Here is a 21,330-nt window from a genome sequence, read left to right on the forward strand (position 1 = left end):
ATTTCAATTGGCCCCACTTTATACTTCACCTGACCCCTTCCTGCCCAGTTACGTTACCAGTCTCCATTCTTCTCTCCCCTTGCTTTGTGTCTTCAGCAAACTTGAATTGGAATTATTGATTTAGATGGTCAATTGGCACCAGCACTGATTCTTGAGATATCTGTCATTGCAAAAATATCCTATTTAATCCTTTTCTCTGTTTTCTGTGCTTTAATGAATCTTCAATCCAACCTAATATATTACCCTTAATCCAAATACCTATAATCTTGTGTAACAACCTTTTGTGTTGTATTGTTCTGTAACAACCTTTTGTGTAGCAGCATATCAAATGCAATGTCAAATTCCAAATTTACTGTATCAGCATTTAAAAATAATTGGAAAGCATGATTTCCCTTTCAAAAAAAACATTGCGCTATCTCCACCAAGTCACTGCTACCAAATTCTTTATGGATTCTAGCATGCATTGTATATTCTGATGTCAGGCTACAAGCCTACACATTCATGATTTCTCTCACTATTTCCAACACATCGCCCCAATCCCTTGGATAGTGGGATTATTCTAACCCATGGGGAATGATTCCGAATATACAGGGAAATTTGAAAGGTCAAAAGCGGTGCATTCATTATCTCTGCATCCACCACTTGTAAAACCCTGCAATGAAAGTCATCAGGTCCAAAGGGAGTTGTTAGCTTTTGTTCCCAATTGTTGCTTCAGAAATGGCTGAATATTGATATCATTACTCTGGATGACTGGAAAAGACAAGGGACTGTTATCTCATCTCAGCTGCACCTAACAAACATTTATAACAGAACCTTCCCTGCTGTTTGAGCTTTCTGGGGAGCTGATATCAAAGTCAAAGCAATGCCACAGCTGATTTGATTAGCAGTTGTTCTAGCCAATCCATTGGACACAAAATGGAAACAGGAACATGTCCCATACCTTATAGACAGGAAAGAGCTGTTGGGTAAGTTGACAATCTGTAAGATTTTCTTGTTGATCTGTGGTCAGGAAGTTATAAAGAGGTTGGTGGGGAGTGTGGAGCAGATGAAGGAATTGTGGAGTGACCTGGATCCAGCGCATCATCTTCCGCCACCCGCAATCCAACCCCACCACCAAAGAAATATTTCCTTCCCTACCCCTACCCCTATCTGCCTTTCGTATGAATCCCTCGTCCCGACCAACCCCACCACACCTGGCACCTTTCCCTTCAACTGTAGGAGGTGCTACACCTGCACCAATCCCTTCCCCCTCACCTCCATCCAAGGCCTCAGACAATCTTTTCAAATCCGACAGGGATTCACCTTACATTCTCCAAACTGGTCTACTGTATCCATTGCTCCCGATGTGGTCTTCTCTACATCAGTGAGACCAAGTGCAGACTCAGTGACCGATTCACAGAACATCTGCGCTCTTTACGCTCTAATCAACAACACCTCCCCGTCGCCAACCATTTCAACCCCCCCTCCCAACCCCTTAGTGACATGTCCATCCTACGCCTCCTCCAGAGTCACAATGACGTGACAAGCAAACTGGAGGAACAACAACTCATATTTCCTCCTCAGGAACTTACAGCCCAATGGCCTCAATATAGAATTCACCACATTCAAAATCTCCCCACACCACCCCGCACCAGCCTTATCCCATGTCCAACCCTCCCTCTCATCCCCGCCTCCTTGACCTGACACAACCTGTCCATCTTATTTCCCATCTATCCACCCCACCTTTCCCACTGACCAAAATCCACTACCTCTTACCTGCATTCAACTATCACCATCCCACCTACCTTACCCCATTCCCACACCTCCTCCCTCTATTTATTTCTAAGCTCCCTTCCCCCTCCCCAGTCCTGATGAAGGATGTAAACCCAAAATATCAATTCTCCTACTCCTCTGATGTTGCCTGACCTGCTGTGTTCCTCCAGCTCCACACTTCATTGGATCTGACTTCAGCATTTGCAGTTCTTGCTATCTCCCAGTTTCTGACTGGCTGGTAGCTCTCACTGAATGGGACTTCTGGGCCCCAGGTTCATTTCCAGAGAAAGGCTCACAGTTATCCTCGCCACTACCTGATTGATGTTTGGTTCACTGGTTGTGCCCTGAAAAAGCAATGTGGCTCTCTCACTAGCTCACCAGCAGCAGATGAAACACTTTGACAAGATTCTACCCATTGTCTGAAATCATCATGGTTAAAATTCAAATGGATCGGACTAATCAATCAATCATCCAAAAAAACAGGGAAACATACCAATGTGCCATTGGGGCAAAAGGAACATTTTTTATGGATCTTGTGAAAAGAGGTAACTAGATTCTTCTTGTCTACTGATCATAATTTAATAACGATGTGAATTTTATCATTAGCCAAGCTTAAAGTTTAAAAGGACTAATCAGCCAACCGGTTGCCTAACATTGAGCAAAAGTACAGGTGCAGTACTTTTATCTTGACATGTGGGATAATACCGAGCATTGATATACCTGCAATATATATGAACCTGAACAAATGAAGCTTGACACATACAAGGTATATAAAGGCATTTAAAAGTGAGGAAATGATTATCTAATTGGCTTCAACCTAATTTTAGAACTTAATAAAGCTTGAGAACTGAGTAAACGTAATTTATTATTGTCATTCACCTAGGTAGGACACGTATCCAAACTAAATGCTTTCAGCATTGGAAGTGACCTTGGCAATTAACTGTTGCTAATTTGACTTGCTCACAGGAGGAACCATATGTCATGTTTAAGAAGTCTGACAAGCCACTCTCTGGTAATGACCGATTTGAAGGATACTGCATTGATTTGCTGAAGGAATTATCCAGTATCTTGGGCTTTGTTTATGATATTCAGCTGACACAAGATGGAAAATATGGAACTCCAGATGACAAGGGGCAATGGAATGGCATGGTGAAGGAGCTCATTGATCACGTGAGTAACGTTGGGTTTTGGATAATATTTTAAGACCGCTTCATCTATGGACACTCAAGCACATGATATGAATGAATTATTGGAAGCATCGCTCAGCACTTTCACTCTCAGAGCCAATACATACCTAACTAGAAAACCATACGTAAAGGTTGTTAAAGATCTGAATTTATGGGTGCAATGATCAACATAAAATTACATAAAGCTCCCACAAAACAAAGATCATGTGGAATCCATTGCCCACAAAAGCCCAGTCTGTGTACTTTACTAAAATGGTTTAGAGCAGAAGCTCTTATGAAATAATGTAAATGTTAAATAAATAAAAACAGTGATAATGTTAATAATAAAGGCAAAAATATGAGATCAGGGCAAGTGCACTTCATTCGCAATACTTATGCCCCCACTAAAAGACTAATGAGATTGGTGCTTTTCATTTGTGTACTTACCCTGATGTTGATTTAAATGTATACTCTTCATTGTGCTTAAACCTCCACTAAATTTTCCTATTCAGTAGAGCACTGGAACAAACTCAACAGATGCCATTAAAATTAGTTTCATAAACTACCTCAAGAACTCTTGAAACAAATGTAATTAGTTTCTTACTGTTGCTTCATAGCAGACTTCAATCTCCCTGCTAACTCATATAGGTCTACTGATGTACCTTATTCTATCGGATGTAAGCCACAATAGACTGATTGGATTCATTTTAATAGCTTCAGATTTTCCTCTTAATGAGCCTCACAGCCATTAAATGATCATAACTTATTTCATATTTTTAAAGTTAATGTACTTCTACTCTATTTTAAAGATTTCATAGAATCCCAGCAGTATGGAAACAGGCCATTTGGCCCAACAAGTCCACACTGTCCCTCCAAAGACCATCCCACCCAGACCCATTCCCCTATATTTCCCATGTCTAACCCACATAACCTAAACATCCCTGGGCACTATGGGCAATTTAGCATAGCCAATCCACCTACCCTGCACATCTTTAGATTGTGGGAGGAAACCAGAGCACCCCCACGCAGACACGGAGAGAATGTGAAAACTCCACACAGACAGTCGCCCAAGGTTGGAATCGAATCCCTGGTGCTGAGGCAGCAGTGCTAACCACTGAGCCACCGTGCCGTCCTCAAAATCAAAGCAGAGAATGTGGGCAATGATGCTACTACCTCTCGCATTTGTTTGGATGAATTAAAAATATACACCTTGGAGGTTTTATTATTGATAAAAAAAATAAATATTATAATATTTTAATAATAAAGAAATCATATGTACCTCAGTAAATACACTTCAACAAGCTTGTTTGGATTGCCTTTTAAGGTCTAATTGTTCATGCCTACTGCTTAGACTTTACTAAAATAGGCAGAATCATTTGGCCTCAACATTTGGGATCAAGCTTCAAAATTGCAGCAGATATAAAAGTACAGATTGCTGTAAAGTAATATCATACACAATGAACATTGCTGTGTGTGCATCTTGAGGCTGGCTAATGTCAATACTAAACATAAAGCAATGAAATGTTTTGATTTCGTAGATGAACATCTGTACAACTGGACCGTTTGCCTGTGTGCCAAATACTTTCTTGTTTATACTCAAACTGAAATCAACAACAACTTTCATTTACCTAGACCTTCAATTGTAATAAAATGTCCCAAGGTACTTCATGGGAATATTACAAAGCAAAATTTGACATTCAACTACATGAGGAGATTTTAGATAAAATGAACAAAGAGGCAGATTTTAAGTAGTGTTTTAAAGGAAACAAGTTTTCAAAGGAATTTCTAGGGACCATGTAGGTGAAGGCATATCCACTAATGATGAAATGGTTTAATTTGGGGATACTCAAGAGACCAGAATTAGAGGTACTCAGATATTGTGGAGAATTGTGCTTCTGCAAGAGATCTAGAGATGGAGAGGATTGATGCCATGGAAGGATTTGAAAATGAGGGTATGTATTTTGTTGCTTAACTGGGAAGCATAGTGTACTCAAGGATAAAGGACTAAACATGGGCAGAAAAATTTTGGATTACCGTAGGTTTTCCGAGGGTAGAATGTGGAAGTGAGAACAATCATGTTTACAGTAAAAAGAAAAGGCCTTATAAGTATTATAAAACTGCTATTTGAAAAAAAAATACAGTTAATTCCCCTTGGCATTTGTGTGTGAAATGTAATCAGTGATGAGAGAAGAACATTTTTAGCAAAAACAAAACTAATTTATTTGAACACAGTTTTAACATTGTACATTGTTCAAGCTGTTTGTTCAGCCTTGATTTTGGTATGGATGGTTACACAAACCCAAGCAGAGACTGAAGGCAGTGCAGAGATGTGTTCACAAGGGCAGAGCTCAGTGTTGGCATCTGGGTCATGAGGACAGTAAGGAGAATCACAGCCTTTTCAAACTTGAAATGAGCTGACTGAGAGGATATCTTGTCAGGACATAACACAAAATATCAAAACCTAAGAGCTATATTTCCTGAATAAAAGAAGGACTCGAAGTATTGATTCAGAGATAGGAGGAACTGCCGATGTTGGAGAATCTGAGGTAACAAGGTGTAGAGCTGGAAGAACACAGCAGGCCAAGCAGCATCAGAGGAGCAGAAAAGCTGAAGTTTCGGGCCTGGACCCTTCTTCATAAATGGGAGAGGGGAAGGAGATTCTGAGATAAATAGAGAGAGAGGGCGAGGTGGATGGAAGATAGATAAAGGAGCAGATAGGTGGAGAGGAGACAGACAGGTCAAGGAGGCGGGGATGGAGCCAGTAAAGGTGAGTGTAGGTGGGGAATTAGGGTGGGGATTGGTCAGTCCAGGGAAGACGGACAGGGCAAGGAGGCAGGATGAGGCTGGTAGGTAGGAGGTGGGGGTGGAGTTGAGGTGGGAGGAGTGGATAGGTGGGAGAAAGGACGGACAGGTTAGGGAGGCGGGGACGAGCTGGGCTGGTTTTAGGATGCGGTCGGGGGAGGGGAGATTTTGAAGCTTGTGAAATCCACATTGATACCATTGGGCTGCAGGATTCCCAAGCGAAATATGAGGTGCTGTTCCTGCAACCTTCGGGTGGCATCGTTGTGGCACTGGAGGAGGCCCAGGATGGACATGTTGTCTAAGGAGGGGGAGGGGGAGTTGAAGTGGTTCGTGACTGGGAGGTGCAGTTGTTTGTCGCGAACCGAGCGTGGGTGTTCCACAAAGCGGGCTCCAAGCCTCCGCTTGGTTTCCCCGATGTAGAGGAGGCCACATCGGGAACAGCGGATGCAGTATACCACATTAGCAGATGTGCAGGTGAACATCTGTTTGATGTGGAAGGTTTTCTTGGGGCCTGGGATGGGGGTGAGGGGGGAGGTGTAGGGGCAGGTGTAGCACTTCCTGTGGTTGCAGGGAAAAATGCCGGGCGTGGTGGGGCTGGTGGGGAGTGTGGAGCGGACAAGGGAGTCACGGAGAGAGTGGTCCCTCCGGAAAGCAGATAAGGGTGGAGAGGGAAAAAAGTCTTTGGTGGTGGGGTCAGATAGCAGATGGCGGAAGTGCTGGAGGATGGTGCGTTGGATCCGGAGATTGGTGGGGTGGTATGTGACGATGAGGGGGATTCTGTTTTGGTTGTTATTGTGTGGAGGGGGTGTGAGGGATGAGTTGCAGGAAATGCAGGAGACACGGTCGAGGGCATTCTCGACCACTGTGGAGGGGATGTTGCGGTCCTTGAAAATCGAGGACATCTGGGATGTTCGGGAGTGGAATGCTTCAGCTCGGGAGCAGGATGCGGCGGAGACGAAGGAATTGGGAATAGGGGATGGCATTTTTGCAGGAAGGTGGGTGGGAGGAGGTGTATTCTCGGTAGCTGTGGGAGTCGGTGGGCTTGAAATGGATATCGGTTTCCAGGTGGTTGCCAGAGATGGAAACAGAGAGGTCCAGGAAGGAGAGAGAGGTATCGGAGATGGTCCAGGTGAACTTAAGGTTGGGTTGGAAGGTGTTAGTGAAGTGGACAAACTGTTCGAGTTCCTCATGGGAGCACGAGGTTGCGCTGATACAGTCATCGATATAATGGAGGAAGGGGTGGGGGGTAGGGCCAGTGTAGCTTCGGAAGAGGGATTGTTCCACTTATAGTACAAAGAGGCAGGCATAGCTTGGGCCCATGCGGGTACCCATGGCCACCCCCTTTGTCTGTAGGAAGTGGGAGGAATTGAAGAATAAGTTGTTAAGGATGAGGACGAGTTCAGCTAAGCGGACAAGGGTGTCAGTGGAGGGGGATTGGTCGGGTCTGCAGGACAGGAAGAAGCGGAGGGCCTTTAGGCCATCTGCAAAATCTCCCCACCCCCGACCGCATCCCGAAACCAGCCCAGCTCGTCCCCGCCTCCCTAACCTGTCCATCCTTTCTCACACCTATCCACTCCTCCCACCTCAACCCTCACCTCCACCTCCTACCTACCAGCCACACCCCGCCTTCTTGACCTGTCCGTCTTCTCTGGACTGAACAACCCCACCCTAATTCCCCACCTATACTCATCTTTACTGGCTCCATCCCCGCCTCTTTGACCTGTCTGTCTCCTCTCCACCTATCTTCTCCTTTATCCATCTTCCATCCGCCTCCCCCTCTCTCTCTATTTATTTCAGAATCTCCTTCCCCTCCCCCATTTCTGAAGAAGGGTCCAGACCCGAAAAGTCAGCCTTCCTGCTCCTCTGATGCTGCTTGGCCTGCTGTGTTCATCCAGCTCTACACATTGTTATCTCATGGTTTGGAATCATTTTAGAAAAGTAAACAGACATTGTATGTGAAACTAAAGACTTGGAACTATTCAAGGTATTTAGATCCTATGGTGGGTTTAATGTCTTTTTAAAGACAATATTATTGGGCTTTCCATGACTTAACAAAAGAGCAGTTCATGGTTATGAAATATTTCTGTACTTATGGAAGAGAAACATAACAATTTGCACACAGTCAATAAAGAAAGACCAGGAGATAAATGATCAATCCGTCAGGACGGTTTTGAGGTATTGTTTGAGGGATAAGTATGCAGGGCAATAGGAAGTGCCACATCCTTACTTTGAATCATGCCATAGGATTATTTGTTATCCATCTGGGAGAGCAATGGGGCCTTAGTAAGAAGTTAGCCTGCAGTATTTCAAGCCAGCATTGCCTCCAGCTCATAAGTGGAGGTCCATTAGGGTAGGGGAAAGTCCTGAAAGTAATTTTAGAACTGATTCTGAGCTGAAAAATAACACAGTATGGAAGAACAGGTTCCAAGATTCTCTGTTGCTGCTCAGGAAGCCACGGTAGAGGATGTTTAGAGGAATATATATGAGAATACAGATATGTTATCACCTTGAGAAGCACAAGCATCCGGTATTCCAAACAGAAGACAATTATTGCCTTTATTCTTTCCCTTTGTATCTGGTTGAATTGAAATGCAATCATGTACAAATGTCCTTCCTAGTCCATTGCAGATATGATGCACTGTTGCTGTAGGCAGACATCTTAAGTTTATGTCATTAACGATTCTGTCTCTGGTGAACACAGTGCTGCACTACACACACGGAACATGGTATCAAAGTGACACTGACGTGAGTGTTGCAGGGCTGTATGGAAATATAACTATAGATGAGGAGACACAAACTTGCCCAGAGTGGTGAGCTACCTCTCAAATAAACAAAAAATCAAAAACAAAGGAACAAGCCACAGTTAAAACATTGTTTAAAAGAAAATGGTTGCAGCTTTTATCCTACCAGCTCCTGCTCAATGACAGGAAATGTGAAACAAAATAAGAATTCCTTCCATCACAATGGCGACATTTTGAAATAACAACAGATATGTTGAGCAGTTACAAATTCCCGCATCCTTCTACTTTTGGGAAGAGACTGTTTCAAAATATTCCATGCTGAATCTTTCTGAAGAACACAGAAAAAGAAAACACATATAAATTCTAACAGCTTTAAATATACTATTTGCACCCCAAGTGAATGTTATGTAAGACTGGGACATATCTAACATTAGGGAGTATCAAGCCCCATAACCCCATATGTTGCTTTAATTATTGTTGGTGAAACTGAACGGAAATGTTTAAAATGATAACAGGATTTAATGGGTTAGATGCAGAAAAGCTATTTATTCTGGTGAGGGGATCCAGTAATTAGAGAAAAATATTCAAACTTACAACCAGACCATTGAAAACTGAAATCAGGAAAGATGTTGGCAATGCACCCTCCCATCACCTTCAATGCACAAAATTCTGTGAGTAATGAGGTTCAACTGAAATATTTCAGTCTGAAATTGATGGGCTTTATCAGGTAAGTGTATTGAGAAGAATGTATTAAGAGCAGGTAAGTTGATTTGAGCTGCAGACCAGCTATGATTTATTTGCATGGCAGAGCTGGCTTGAGACATTTAATGGCCTACTTATGTACATTGACCAAATTCTCTTCTATTCATTGTTAGTATATAAAACTTCTGCAAAATCAAAATAATATAGCTTTTAAATTTCATGGTGTCTGAACATCATTGGCGAGGCCAGCACATTTTATGTTGAAGTTTCCTTGAAGATATTTATTGTTTATTTATATCCTGTGCCAAATTCTTGCACTGCTATAGTCCATCTAGTGTTAGTACCGCTGCAGTGCCATTAGGAGGGACTTTGACCCAGTGACAATGAAGAAATGGCAATATTGTTCGAAATCAAGACATCAAGTGAGTTGGAGGAAAGATTTTAAGTGGTTCACTTGCAACTGCAGCCTTTGTCCTTCTGGGCAGCTCTGGTCACAGAATTAAAAGATCACGTCAAAGATGCCTCGGAGCATTTTTATGATGTAACATCCAGAGGATACATGTTCCATCACTACATGTAGGAAGTTAATGTTTAAAGCGGTGTATAGATACAGATATTTTGGTTTCAATTCTGTGAAGGTTATTTTTGAAACACAGGTCAGAAAGTCATTTGCAACAGTGACCTATGTATATCCAATCCAAGAAAGCATGTGACTACAGTCAAGTGCCTGAGAAAACCCTTTAGTGTTAATGGGAAAAAATATTTATACTATTTCATTTATGAAAGATAAACAGATTAAGACATTAGTTTGGCTTTTACTTCAGAAAACAGGGTTCTAAGTTTCAGTTGAGAAGAACCAGGAGTTCAGTTCAGAAGGTGTGCCAGAGGATCAAGCCAGTTCAGGGAAACTGGCCACCTCAGCATTGGTTTCTAATTTGCAAAGCATCCAGGCTGGAAGAGTCTGGATAGAAATCTTCAAGTTGTTCAAACAGAAAAGGTTAAGGCCATTAAACGGAACAGAATCATAAAATTGTCTCCACATTTCAAGAAAAGTAAACTGGAGAAAAAGTAAGAATTTTAGTAAGCATTTACCAAGCTAAGACAGGAGTGATCCATTTCTTGGATTGAGTTTCTGTAATGGATAGTGTTGGGTTACAATGTAAAATTTTGTTTTTTTTCTATAGATCTTTCTAACTGTCATATACATTCTACAGCTTTTTTTTCTTCATTTGGATAATAAACTAATGTTCTATTATTAAATAACATACACAGTCTTGTGTGAATATGTTTCAGTGACTAAACATCACAATTGAAAATGTTAAAAATATGATCTATCAAACCAAGTATCTTCTATGATTTGTTGTGTCCAGTATTATGAACATTTGGGATCATAACAAATACATTCAGAAGTACAGTATTCCATTTACCTTTTTAGATGATGGTACGATTTTAGAGACTCAGGAATGAATTAATAGCCACAGAATAGACTACCTCTTATCTGCTCTTGTAGCTATGTTATACAGGCATATGACTGATCTATTTAGGCCTTTGGTGAATGGCAACACCCTGTGGATAATGGTGAGTTCCTTGATAATTCCTTGTAATAAGACCCTCTAATAAGGGAAGATAAGGAATAACAATGTAATTATCAGCAGGAGTCTTATTGGTTGGGAAAAGTTAGTGAATGCCGCGGTGATGACAACAGAATAATGCACAGAATGTCTCTTTGGAATATAAATCGCTAGAGGTCAGTGTCTCCTGGGAAGGCAATAGACATCTAATGAAAATTTAATGTCATTCCTTTTTATTAGCTTGCATCATCTGGGCTACCTCTATATTAAAAATGAAAAGCTGAATGCTCTTCATTTTCTGCAAATCCCTCAGTGCCACTGTTAGACACTATTGATGGAGCTTTAGAACTGCCTTCTCTAAATTTTGTCAGCAGCCACAAGATCTTTACAATCTACCCACAACATACAAATATATTGACTGTTTAAAGATCTCTCACCATGTTCATTTGCAAAGAGAATTTGTAGGACTTATTTCATTGCATTTGTTTTAACCTAAAATACACCAAACAGACAAATAAAAATAAAGAAAGACAAAATAGATTTGCAAGCTGAAATTAAATCCAATGTGATTATGTGAACAGGGCAGCATTAATATCATTGGCTAAGGGATAGAAAGCAGTGAATATTGGTGAAAGAGATAACACAGTGTGGGTCTGGAGGAACACAACGGGCCAGGCAGCATCAGAGGACCAGGAAAGTTGGTGTTTCAGGTCGGGACCCTTCTTCAGAAAATTGGTGAAAGGTTGATTTTTCAGACCAGCATAAAATCTACCCAATTGTGCCTTGAAGAACTGACTTGAACAAAGAATGCTTGTGAACTTTACTTAATTTAAATATTACTACTTGTAATTGGCAGATTTCTATAGAACTAAGGACGTATACTACAACAATGTATTAAGGCCAAGACTTCCAATGGAGTGCTCCCAATCTACTATTTTCATGTTCTCCCTTCATATCCTTATAATTTGGTAATTATCACCTTTTAGATGGGTTAGGAAATTCTCAAGCCACAATTAAAGTTTGAAAATCCAAGTCAGCCTTACTTTTCCTGGTTGGGAAGTTCCATGGGAAGAAGTACAGAAGCGTGCATCAAACAATGAGACACCTTGGCCCATTAAGTTTATGACAGATTTTGAAAGGGAGATTCACTTAGTCCCAGTCCCAACTTCTTTTCAAACACACTTGCAAATTTTCTTTCCTTCAAATGTTTATGCAGTTCTCTTCTTAAGGCTACTATTGAATATGTGTCAAAGTACTAGGCAAAGCTCCAAAATCTAATCACTTGTTACATGAAATAATTCTTTATCATGTCACCTCTACTTCTTTTGCCAATCACCCTACAATTATGATGTCTGGGTTATTGACCCTTCAGCCATTGGAAAACACTTCTCTTTATTTACATCACTGGGGCCCTTTATGATTTTAAACACCTCGGTCAATTATCCTTTTAACCATATCTCCTCTAAAAACAATCTCTTCATCTCCAGACTATCGATCTGATCATGATTGCTTATTCTTGAAACCATTCCAACAAATCTCTACTATAATCTCTCCAAAGCCTTTATATCCTTCTGAAAGTGTGGTGTTCATTCAGAATTGGGCATAAAATTTGACTTGGAGTTTTATGTAGGGTTAAATTAACTTTTTGGCTTTTTTAGCCTCTGAATCTTTGAATCAGTTTAAGAATGCAATGTTTGGTTGCATTTGTTTTATTAACTGCATTGATCTCCTATGTCACTTTCAAAAATTTGTGGACAGATAACCTTTTATCTCTTTCTCTCTCCCCACACTTAAGTACAATAAAAACATAAAATGCTGGAATTACTCAAGAGCTTTTCACTAGGATGGTGGATTTCAAGTCTAGGGGCCATATTTTTAAGGTGATAGGGGAAAGATTTAAAAAAGACATGAGGAGCAGATTTTTGTTTTAAGCAGAGAGTGGTTCGTGTGTGGAATGAACTTCTAGTGGAAGTGATTGGTGGTGGTACAGTTACAACATTAAAAAAAAACATTTAGATAAGTGCATGAATAAGGAATGTTTGGAGGTATATTCCAAAGATGTGCAAGTTAGGTGGATTGGCCATGCTAATTTACCCAAAGTGTTCAGGGATGTGTAGGTTAGGTGTGTTAGTCATGGGACATGCAGGGTTACAGGGGTAGGGTAGGGGAATGGGTCAGTGTGGGATGCTCTTCAGAGGGTCAATGTGGACCTGTTGGGCTGAATGGCCTGTTTCCGCACTGTAAGGATTCTATGGATTCTGTTGACATGGGCCGAGCAGGCAGGTGGGACTAGCTAAGTTTGGGATTATAATCGGCATGGACTAGTTGGATTGAAGGGTCTGTTTCAATACTGTATGACGCTATGACTTTATCTTTGGCTGCATCTATGTGGACAGGAAATAGAGTTAACATTTCATATCATGGATCTTTCTTCAGAATGGACCCATTTAACATATATCACTTACCTTCATGCTTCCTACCACAAGGTGCTATTCTTGGGATGAATTTCATCTGCCATCTGTCTGCTCATTTTACAACAGATTAAAAATTGAACTAAAAATTGCAAAAGAAACAGATAGCTAATATAACAGGGAATCCCAAAGTCTGATAGACAGATAAACAGTAAAAAAAGTAGTTAAAGAAGGAATGAGTCCGAGTAGGGACCAAAAAGGAAATAAATTGATGCAGAGTTGAGGTTTTGAATGAATACTTTGCTGTTTTCATTACAGAGGAGGAAGAAATTGCACAGGGCATAGATATTAGATAGGCAGACTGCAGGTAAAGATGATGAAGAAACAGACTAGATGAGATGTTTCTGAGGATAATGAGTTAATGGAAGTGGCACTGAGCATAATTCTTCATTCAACCATGGAATTAGAAGTGGTGTTAGAGGATTGGAAGATTGAAAATGTTACATTCTTGTTAAAAATAAAAGAGTAAAAATAAACCTAGCCAACTTAGGCCAGTCAGTTTAACTTTGGTGGTGGAGAAGCTTCGAGAAACAATAATTCAGGACAAAATACAGAGTCACTTGGGCAAGTGTGGATTAACTATAAAAAGCTAGCATGGACTTGATAAGGGCAAATCCTGTTTATTGAACATACTGGAGTCTTTGGAAGAGTTAACAGATGTTTGTTGAGGACAATACAGTGTGTATGGACTTCCAAAGACATTTCATAAAGGGCCGTATAACAGATATGTGAGCAAAGTGACAGCTTCTGGTGTAAGATGGTATATCATCAGCGATCCCTTTGTCTGCCTAACTCTCTTTATCTGTTTTTGGGGTCCACCTCCACCTATTCTCTCACTCTTTCAGTCACTCCATCTCTCATCAGCATTAATACCATCTTTTCCTAGCTACTATCAGTTCTGAAGAAGACTTAATAAATTCAAAATGTTCACTGTGGTTTCTCTCCACAGATGCTGCCAGATCTACTGATTTCTCTGAAATTTCAGTTTTGGTTTCAGACCTTCGGCATTCATAGGTCTTTGTTTTAGTGCTAGGATCCTTGCTCTTTCTGACCCTATTGTAAAGAGCACAATTTCAAAAATAGTGGTTGGCATAAAATGTGGAAGCATTGCCAACTGCGAGGAAGATAATATGGAACAGGACATAGACACTTTGAGGAATGGGTGGACAAATGGCAGATAAAAGCCAGTGCAGAGCAATGTGGAAGTTTTGGTAGGAAGAACCGGAAGAGAGAAAAGAAAAATAAAAAGTATAATTCTAAAGGGGGCTCAGGAGTTGAGGGACCTAGGTGTATATATGTATAAATTCATTGAAGGTGGTGGGACAGGCTGAGAATACAGTTAATAAAATATTCAGTATTGCAGGTTGTATGAACAGAAACATGGAATACAAGGGCAAGGAAGTGATGTCCAACTGAGGTAGAAAAATGATTTGGCCTCAAACGAAGTATAATGTCCACTTTTGAGTTTCACTCTTTAAGAAATGTGTGAAGATACTACAGAGATTGCGGAACAGATTCACAAGACTCATACCAAGAATAAGCAACTTCAACTCTGTAAATAACAACATAAAAGCTTGGGCTTTTAGCCTTGAAGAAGATTGAGAGGTGATTTTATTCAGGAGTCTGGTCAGTGTAGATAGCAAAGAAAAACTGTTCCAGTTGGTAGATGGATCCAGAGAAAGAAAGAACATTTTTAAAGTCATTGGCTAAAGAAGCAATGGAGACAAAGTTATTTCACTCAGCAGATGTTTGGGATCTAGGAATTGACTTCCTGAAGGAGTGGTGGAGGCAGGTTCAATTGAGACATTTAAGAGGCAATTGGATTATTAACTGAAAAGGAAGAACAAAGATTGGTGGAGTTGAAGATAGTGAGGAGGATTGTCAGAGGATATGGCAGGATATAGATCAGTTGCAGGCATGGACAGAAAAATGGCAGATGAAGTTTAATCTTGACAAATGTGAGGTAATGCATTTTGGAAGGTCAAGTACAGATGGAAATTAGACAGTGAATGTCAGAACCATTAGGAGTATTGCTATGCAGAAGGATATAGGTGTGCAGGTCCACAGATCACTAAAGGTGGCAGTGTAGATGGATAAGGTTGTAAAAAAGGCCTATGGCATGCTTGCCTTTGTAGGAAGGGACATTGAGTATAAAGATGGACAAGTTATGCTGCAGTTTTATTGGAAATTTAGTTGGGCCACACTTGGAATGTTGCATACAGTTCTGGTCGCCACACTACCAGAAGGATGTGGATGCTTTGGAGAGGATACAGAAAAGGTTTAACAGGATGTTACCTGGTATGGAGGATTTTAGCTATGAAGGAAGGTTGGATAGACTGGGCTTGTTTTCGCTGGAATGCAGGAGGTTGAGGGGCGACAGAGTAGAAGTTGATAAGATTGTGAATGGCATGGATAGAGTGGAAAGTATGAGGCTTTTTCCCAGGGGTCAATTGCTAGGGGACACAGGTTCAACGTGTGAAGGAGGAAGTTTAAAAGAGATGTGCAAGGCAAGTTTTTCACACAAAGGGTGGTGAGTGCCTGGAACACGTTGCCCGAGGAGGTAGTGGAAGCAGACACAATAGCAGAATTCAAGAAGCCTGGACGAATACATGAATAGGAAGGGAATAGAGGGATATGGATCCTGTAAACGAAGACAGTTTTAGCATGGAAGGGCAAAATGTGGTGGCACAGCCTTGGAAAGCTAAAGGACCTGTTCCTGTGCTGTATTGTTCTTTGTTCTTGTTCTCTCTTTGTAATATGCAAATCCTGGAAAGAGGACAAGGGAGTGGCACCAGATAGATCCTGTGCAGTAACTGTTCTGTAATTCTGTGGCATACTGACAGACAAACAAAGAGTTGCAGAACCATAACCAATCAAAAAATATCCAATTCTGTTTTGAGAGACAACAATTGGAAAGCTATTCTCATCCTAAGTGTTGCTAAATATGAATTATATCTGTCCAACTGGTGCAAGTTATTTTTTGGTGCAGTTGTAGCTTCAAACGTTGTTTGGAATAAAAATGAAATACATCAGTAACAGAATAAAGAACGTAAGTAAGGCCCATCATTTAAGATTTTGACAGAATAATGGACAATTTGGTGGAATTCAATTTGGAGTGAGAATCTTAAGACATTTTACGAAACATGGAATAAGATTTATTAAAATACTGTAGGCAGTTTGATATTGTTATCCACATGCCATTAACATATGATCATTATAGTTTGGCAGAATCTGTTACTAGGAGCAATGCCATGGGAAATCTACTGGTAGAAAAAATGTTAGTTTGCAAGGAATTAAACTTTTAATTGCACACCAGTCTGAGGAGCTTAAAAATCTGGATATGCCCTTCTTTACCAGGCCATTTAGAACTTGAAGAGGTCATTTGGTCCTTTGTGTCTTTTTCTGGCATTCAATTAGAACATGGATAAACTATTTCTGGACTTGGACTGTAGCTACCCACCTTTGCTCCCAGTGGCTTGGTTTAAAATTGATACATTTACTCAACTGTTATAAGCATCAAATCTCTCAATTATGGAAATGCGCCATTATCGACAATCAGAAAAATCAGTCTGCCCAGGAGCTAGAATATTTCCTGAACGTGCCAATTCTCTGAGAGTCAAAATAATTTGATAATGCTAATCACACAACATTCAAGATATAATTGGTGATGGACCTCTCATTTTGTATTATAAATTGTTGTTCACTAAACCTAACCCTGAGTTTCATTTCTGACGGGCTGTGATTATATTCTATACAGACCATCAAAATGATGCTGTCCCTTTATATAAAGCAGTGGTATAGCCTCCGACAACATCAGGTGTCGTGAGAGTATGTGGTTTTCTACGTTGCATGTCAATAGTAAAAGACACAAGTATGTGATCGTGTTAATTTTGCAGGTGACGTAATATAACCTTCAATTATTACTGAAGACTCTTGGTTAGAAGGAGAAAAAAAATCTGAAGATGTTTAAGTGTCATCTAATGCAATCAGGATTGTCTGATCATTGATTGCACCTTTTAAGCTTTCATTTCTTACTGAAATTTCCCTGTCAATCATGATACAGTGCTTGTCCACTAGGAAGCAAGATTTTTCATTTGAAAGTCTCAGGAGATTGCTACTTCTGAAAAAAGATTTGTGGCATATGTTAACAACCACTTTCTACAGTCATCCATCTTAATACACGTATAATTTTTTTGCTGCTGTTATCACAACGCCAGGGAACGTGCAATCAAAGCCTTGCTAGACATGATCGATCGGTTCCATCATGTCACAAATGCACAACAGCAGCAGTTAAAAAGGTCATGCAAATGTAAATGTTTTGATTCATAGACTATTTGTTCTGTAGATTTGCAAGAAAGGATATTCCTGAACATATCACTCAGTGAATTACAATGGTTGTCAGATGAGAGGTGGTTTGTTTGTAGCTCCTGTACAAACTGGTCCTTTTAAGATCTGCTGTTTATTACCATTAGAAAGGCAAAAGGCATTTTGTGTCTTTTAGTCGAAATGCCATCATTTAATTTCAGAATACATTACTCTGATTCTACCAGAGCTAAATCTTAACATTTTAATAGACCATTGTTAAATAGATGAAGTGTTGGAGAGAATAGTTTATAATATTGATGTAAAATGAAAAGTAGCATAAATTTGAGATGTGTCAAGTCACCATTTTACACTTTTCTTCTACCATTACTTTTATTTTTAACAATAGAATCTGATTTTAATTCTGACTAAAAATGACACAAAAGAGGCTCCCTCAGCGACAAAAAATATATATTTACATAGTGCCTTTAACGGAGAATGACCTGAGGCACTTCACATAAATGTTATCCAGAACTTAAACATTGCTGAAAGGAGACACAACTAGGAGAAATTAGGGATTTTCATTATGCACATATCAGGACGAGGACATAAGAAACCAGACTTTCTGAAGGAAATCTTATTTATAAAGTATGATACCAAGTTGATGATTGGTTGAGCCTTTGTAGGTGTGGGAACACAACAAAAACTGTTAACAGTCTACCTGATCTGAGAACATGCTGTATAAATCCGTGGCCGAAGAAATTATGTAACCACTGGAGCAGACATAGAAAGGAATATAGATCACAGAGTTTCTGATAAGCTGAAGTTTAGGGATAATGATTTATCATTGTCACATGAACATAGGTACAATGAAAAGTTTTGTTTTGCATACAATGTGGTAGATCATACCATACAATTAAGGTAACAGAACAGAGTGAAGAATACAATGTAACAGATGCAGAGAAAATGCACAAACAGCAAGATCAACATTAAATTTAAAAGTTGAAATGTCCTTTCAGAAGTCTAATGACAGCGGGGAAGAAGCTGTTTTTGAATCTGTTGGTACGTGTGTTTAAGGTTTTATATCTTCTGCCCGACAGAAGAGTTTGGAACAGATTATAGGAGTCTGAATAGCAGAACAGTGCAGTAATCCAATTTTGAGCTGTCCCATGTATGGATAAGGGTTTCAGCACCAGATTGGCTAAGCCTGGAACATAGGTGTGTGATAATACAGTGATAGAAGTCTTTGTGACGGAGAGATTTCAGGGGCAGGAAACTTAAGTCATGGTCAAGTAGCTTGCGAATGCCAAAGTTCATTTGAAGACACTTGCTGAGCAAATGGATGAATCAATGGCATATTGTAAAGTTTACCACACGGAATGCAGTTGATGATGACTTTGGCTTTCCTAGTATTTAATTGCACATCATTGTGAGATGGATTTTTGTCAAGCTGTCCAACGATGCAGAGACAGAGGAGAAGTCAGAAAATGCAGTGGAGAAGCGAAACTCAGTGTTGTCTACATATGTGTGGAAGCTGACATGGGCCAGAGCCAGAGGCAGTCAAACACTAAAAATGGTGTTGTTGGCCTGCATGCCAGTTTCTAGCTCCCTTCTGTCCTATGGCTGCTTCCTAATGTTGAGGATGGGGCAGATAGTAATGTTACCCATTCATTTGTGTGACGCATGCAAAATTTCGTTTTGACTTGATGGCATAGTCGTGTTAGAGGTGATCATCACGTATGTTACTACTGCATAGTAGCAGCATATAAGGTCTAGCTTTGTCTGTTGCTTAAACAGTTGAGATCCTTCCTCTTCCATGGTAATCTGAGACAGAGTGGGTAGTGTCAGAATCAAAAACAACAACATTAGACCTGATCATGCAGTTTGTCTGATTCATAGTGAGAAATTAGTAATGTGGTATATCAACTCCACTGCTAATATACTGCTAGGTATGCAGCCCATACATCCCAAAGACTGATGGATAATATCAAAAAGTATGTCTCTTTAGCTGTCTGCAATAATCAGGGTGCTGGCTTTGACCATCCTGCCTGTATTTGCAAAACTCTGACAAAAGTAGTTAATTCTGAATGTCATTCTGTGATTAGACAACAGTTGCTAAATAGCCATGAGTGTGCAAATAATTATGCTGATGACTAATTTCAGATTAGCAGTGGGCTCACAGTGTTGTGCACTTGCTACACTTGCTGACACACATGTCCTGTACTTTATGGACAGAAAGAACATATATGCATACCGATATGCATGCTGTGCCTAATTCAACGAACAGAAAGGATGACAGCCAACCTGGTTCATTTCTGATAGCAATGTCTTGGCCAATCAGAGTCAAGCTGCCTGGTTTCATTTTAGAAAAGCCTTGACAATTAACTGTCAGTCATCATCAAACAGGGGCATTCTTTATAATCAGTGTACCCTTGCCAACTAATCAATAGCCTCTTCTCATATAGTATAATTGTTATTTTCTCTTAACACTGGTATTTTCTGTGAATTATCTGGATGAATGCAAATGAAAAGTTTTGAAAATATGTCTATTTTTTCAGAAATGCTCAGGAGTTTGTTTTTGAGCCACCTTGAAGTTGGAACAGATTTGGTGGAAGTCTTCTCTGTGTTAGAATCTCTCACTTTCAAGGTTTATTATTTTGGCTGCTTGCATGACTTATAGTTTGTGAGATAGCTTTTGATGAAATTCTCTCTTTCTGAAGAAAAGTTACAAACTGATTTAAAACCAAAAATCAAATTGAGTTCTTCAACCTGTGTTGCTGTTTAAAACCTTGAGATTTTGTGACAGTTTAGTTCAAATGAGGGAAACTATCATAGTACAATGGAACTTTGAACGGATTTGTTCAGATTCCCCCTTTAGATATTGAGTTCCTATGTTCCATTTTGCTCAAGATGAAACATAGACAGAAACTGACATGAATTCAATAGTTCTTATTGTGATATTGAAGAACACAACAGGCATTTATTATAACTAACTATTACATACAAACCTTACATACCTCAGGAATATAAATGTTGTGGCTAATATTATGCTGCTATATTATAACAGAGGACCATGCTTCCAGTAGACTGTCATACTTCAAATGATCTGAGGTAAGATAGAACGTAATCTTATTTCCTCAAATCACATGATATGATGCCTGACAGAATTGAAGTACCTGAGAAGTTTTGCTCTTTTTTTCATACAGAGGCACGTATGGCTCTGAGCATATCACTTCAAGGCGTCCAGACATATTGACTATGAGATATAGTACAACGTCCCTCTTTTTCCAAAGACAAAACCCAAACAGATTTAGTGAGTTGCAAATAGGCACATGTTGTCAATTTGATAATTATGCAAACAGTTTACAAGACTAATATTGAAAACTTTGTTGTAATACTTTGAAGATTTTGAGAACTCAGCTTGACATGGTGACCACGTACCTGCCTGGAGAGGTATGCGTTGCTCTTGGTTGTAATTGTTCGACAACCTGCTGGCCTTGCTGCAGGTAGCTGTCACTCAGTATCAGCAGCCTATCATCATCAGAGTGTTCTTCCTCACCCTCTTTACATATGATTGGTATGCCGTACATTGGTCTGAGCTGGCATTGTTCCTTGGCAATGTAGCACCCTGATCAATGATGACATCATGTCATCTGGCAGGTTGCATATTCTAAAACACTTCAATGTACCAAGTTAATGTATTTGTATTTCTAACCTGTACACAGTTTTTCATTCTCCTCCTTCCTTGAAGAAGCAAGTCCTGTGTCTTGGAATGTTGGACAATTGGTTTCTGGTATGATCATTTGCACTTGCCTTCCAAGCA

General features: G+C 40.0%; 1 protein-coding gene across 1 annotated transcript in view; it reads left to right on the forward strand.

Annotated features, from left to right (window-relative positions):
• grik3 (glutamate ionotropic receptor kainate type subunit 3) overlaps positions 1-21,330 on the forward strand; it is a 437,968-nt gene that overhangs the window by 241,676 nt on the left and 174,962 nt on the right. The window contains exon 10 of the mRNA XM_048613095.1: positions 2,719-2,922. Within this exon, the coding sequence (XP_048469052.1) occupies positions 2,719-2,922 (204 nt within the window). The remainder of the gene's footprint in view (positions 1-2,718; positions 2,923-21,330) is intronic.

Source organism: Rhincodon typus, chromosome 27 (genome assembly GCF_021869965.1).
Source record: "Rhincodon typus isolate 14 chromosome 27, sRhiTyp1.1, whole genome shotgun sequence".
Taxonomy (NCBI): Eukaryota; Metazoa; Chordata; class Chondrichthyes; order Orectolobiformes; family Rhincodontidae; genus Rhincodon; species Rhincodon typus.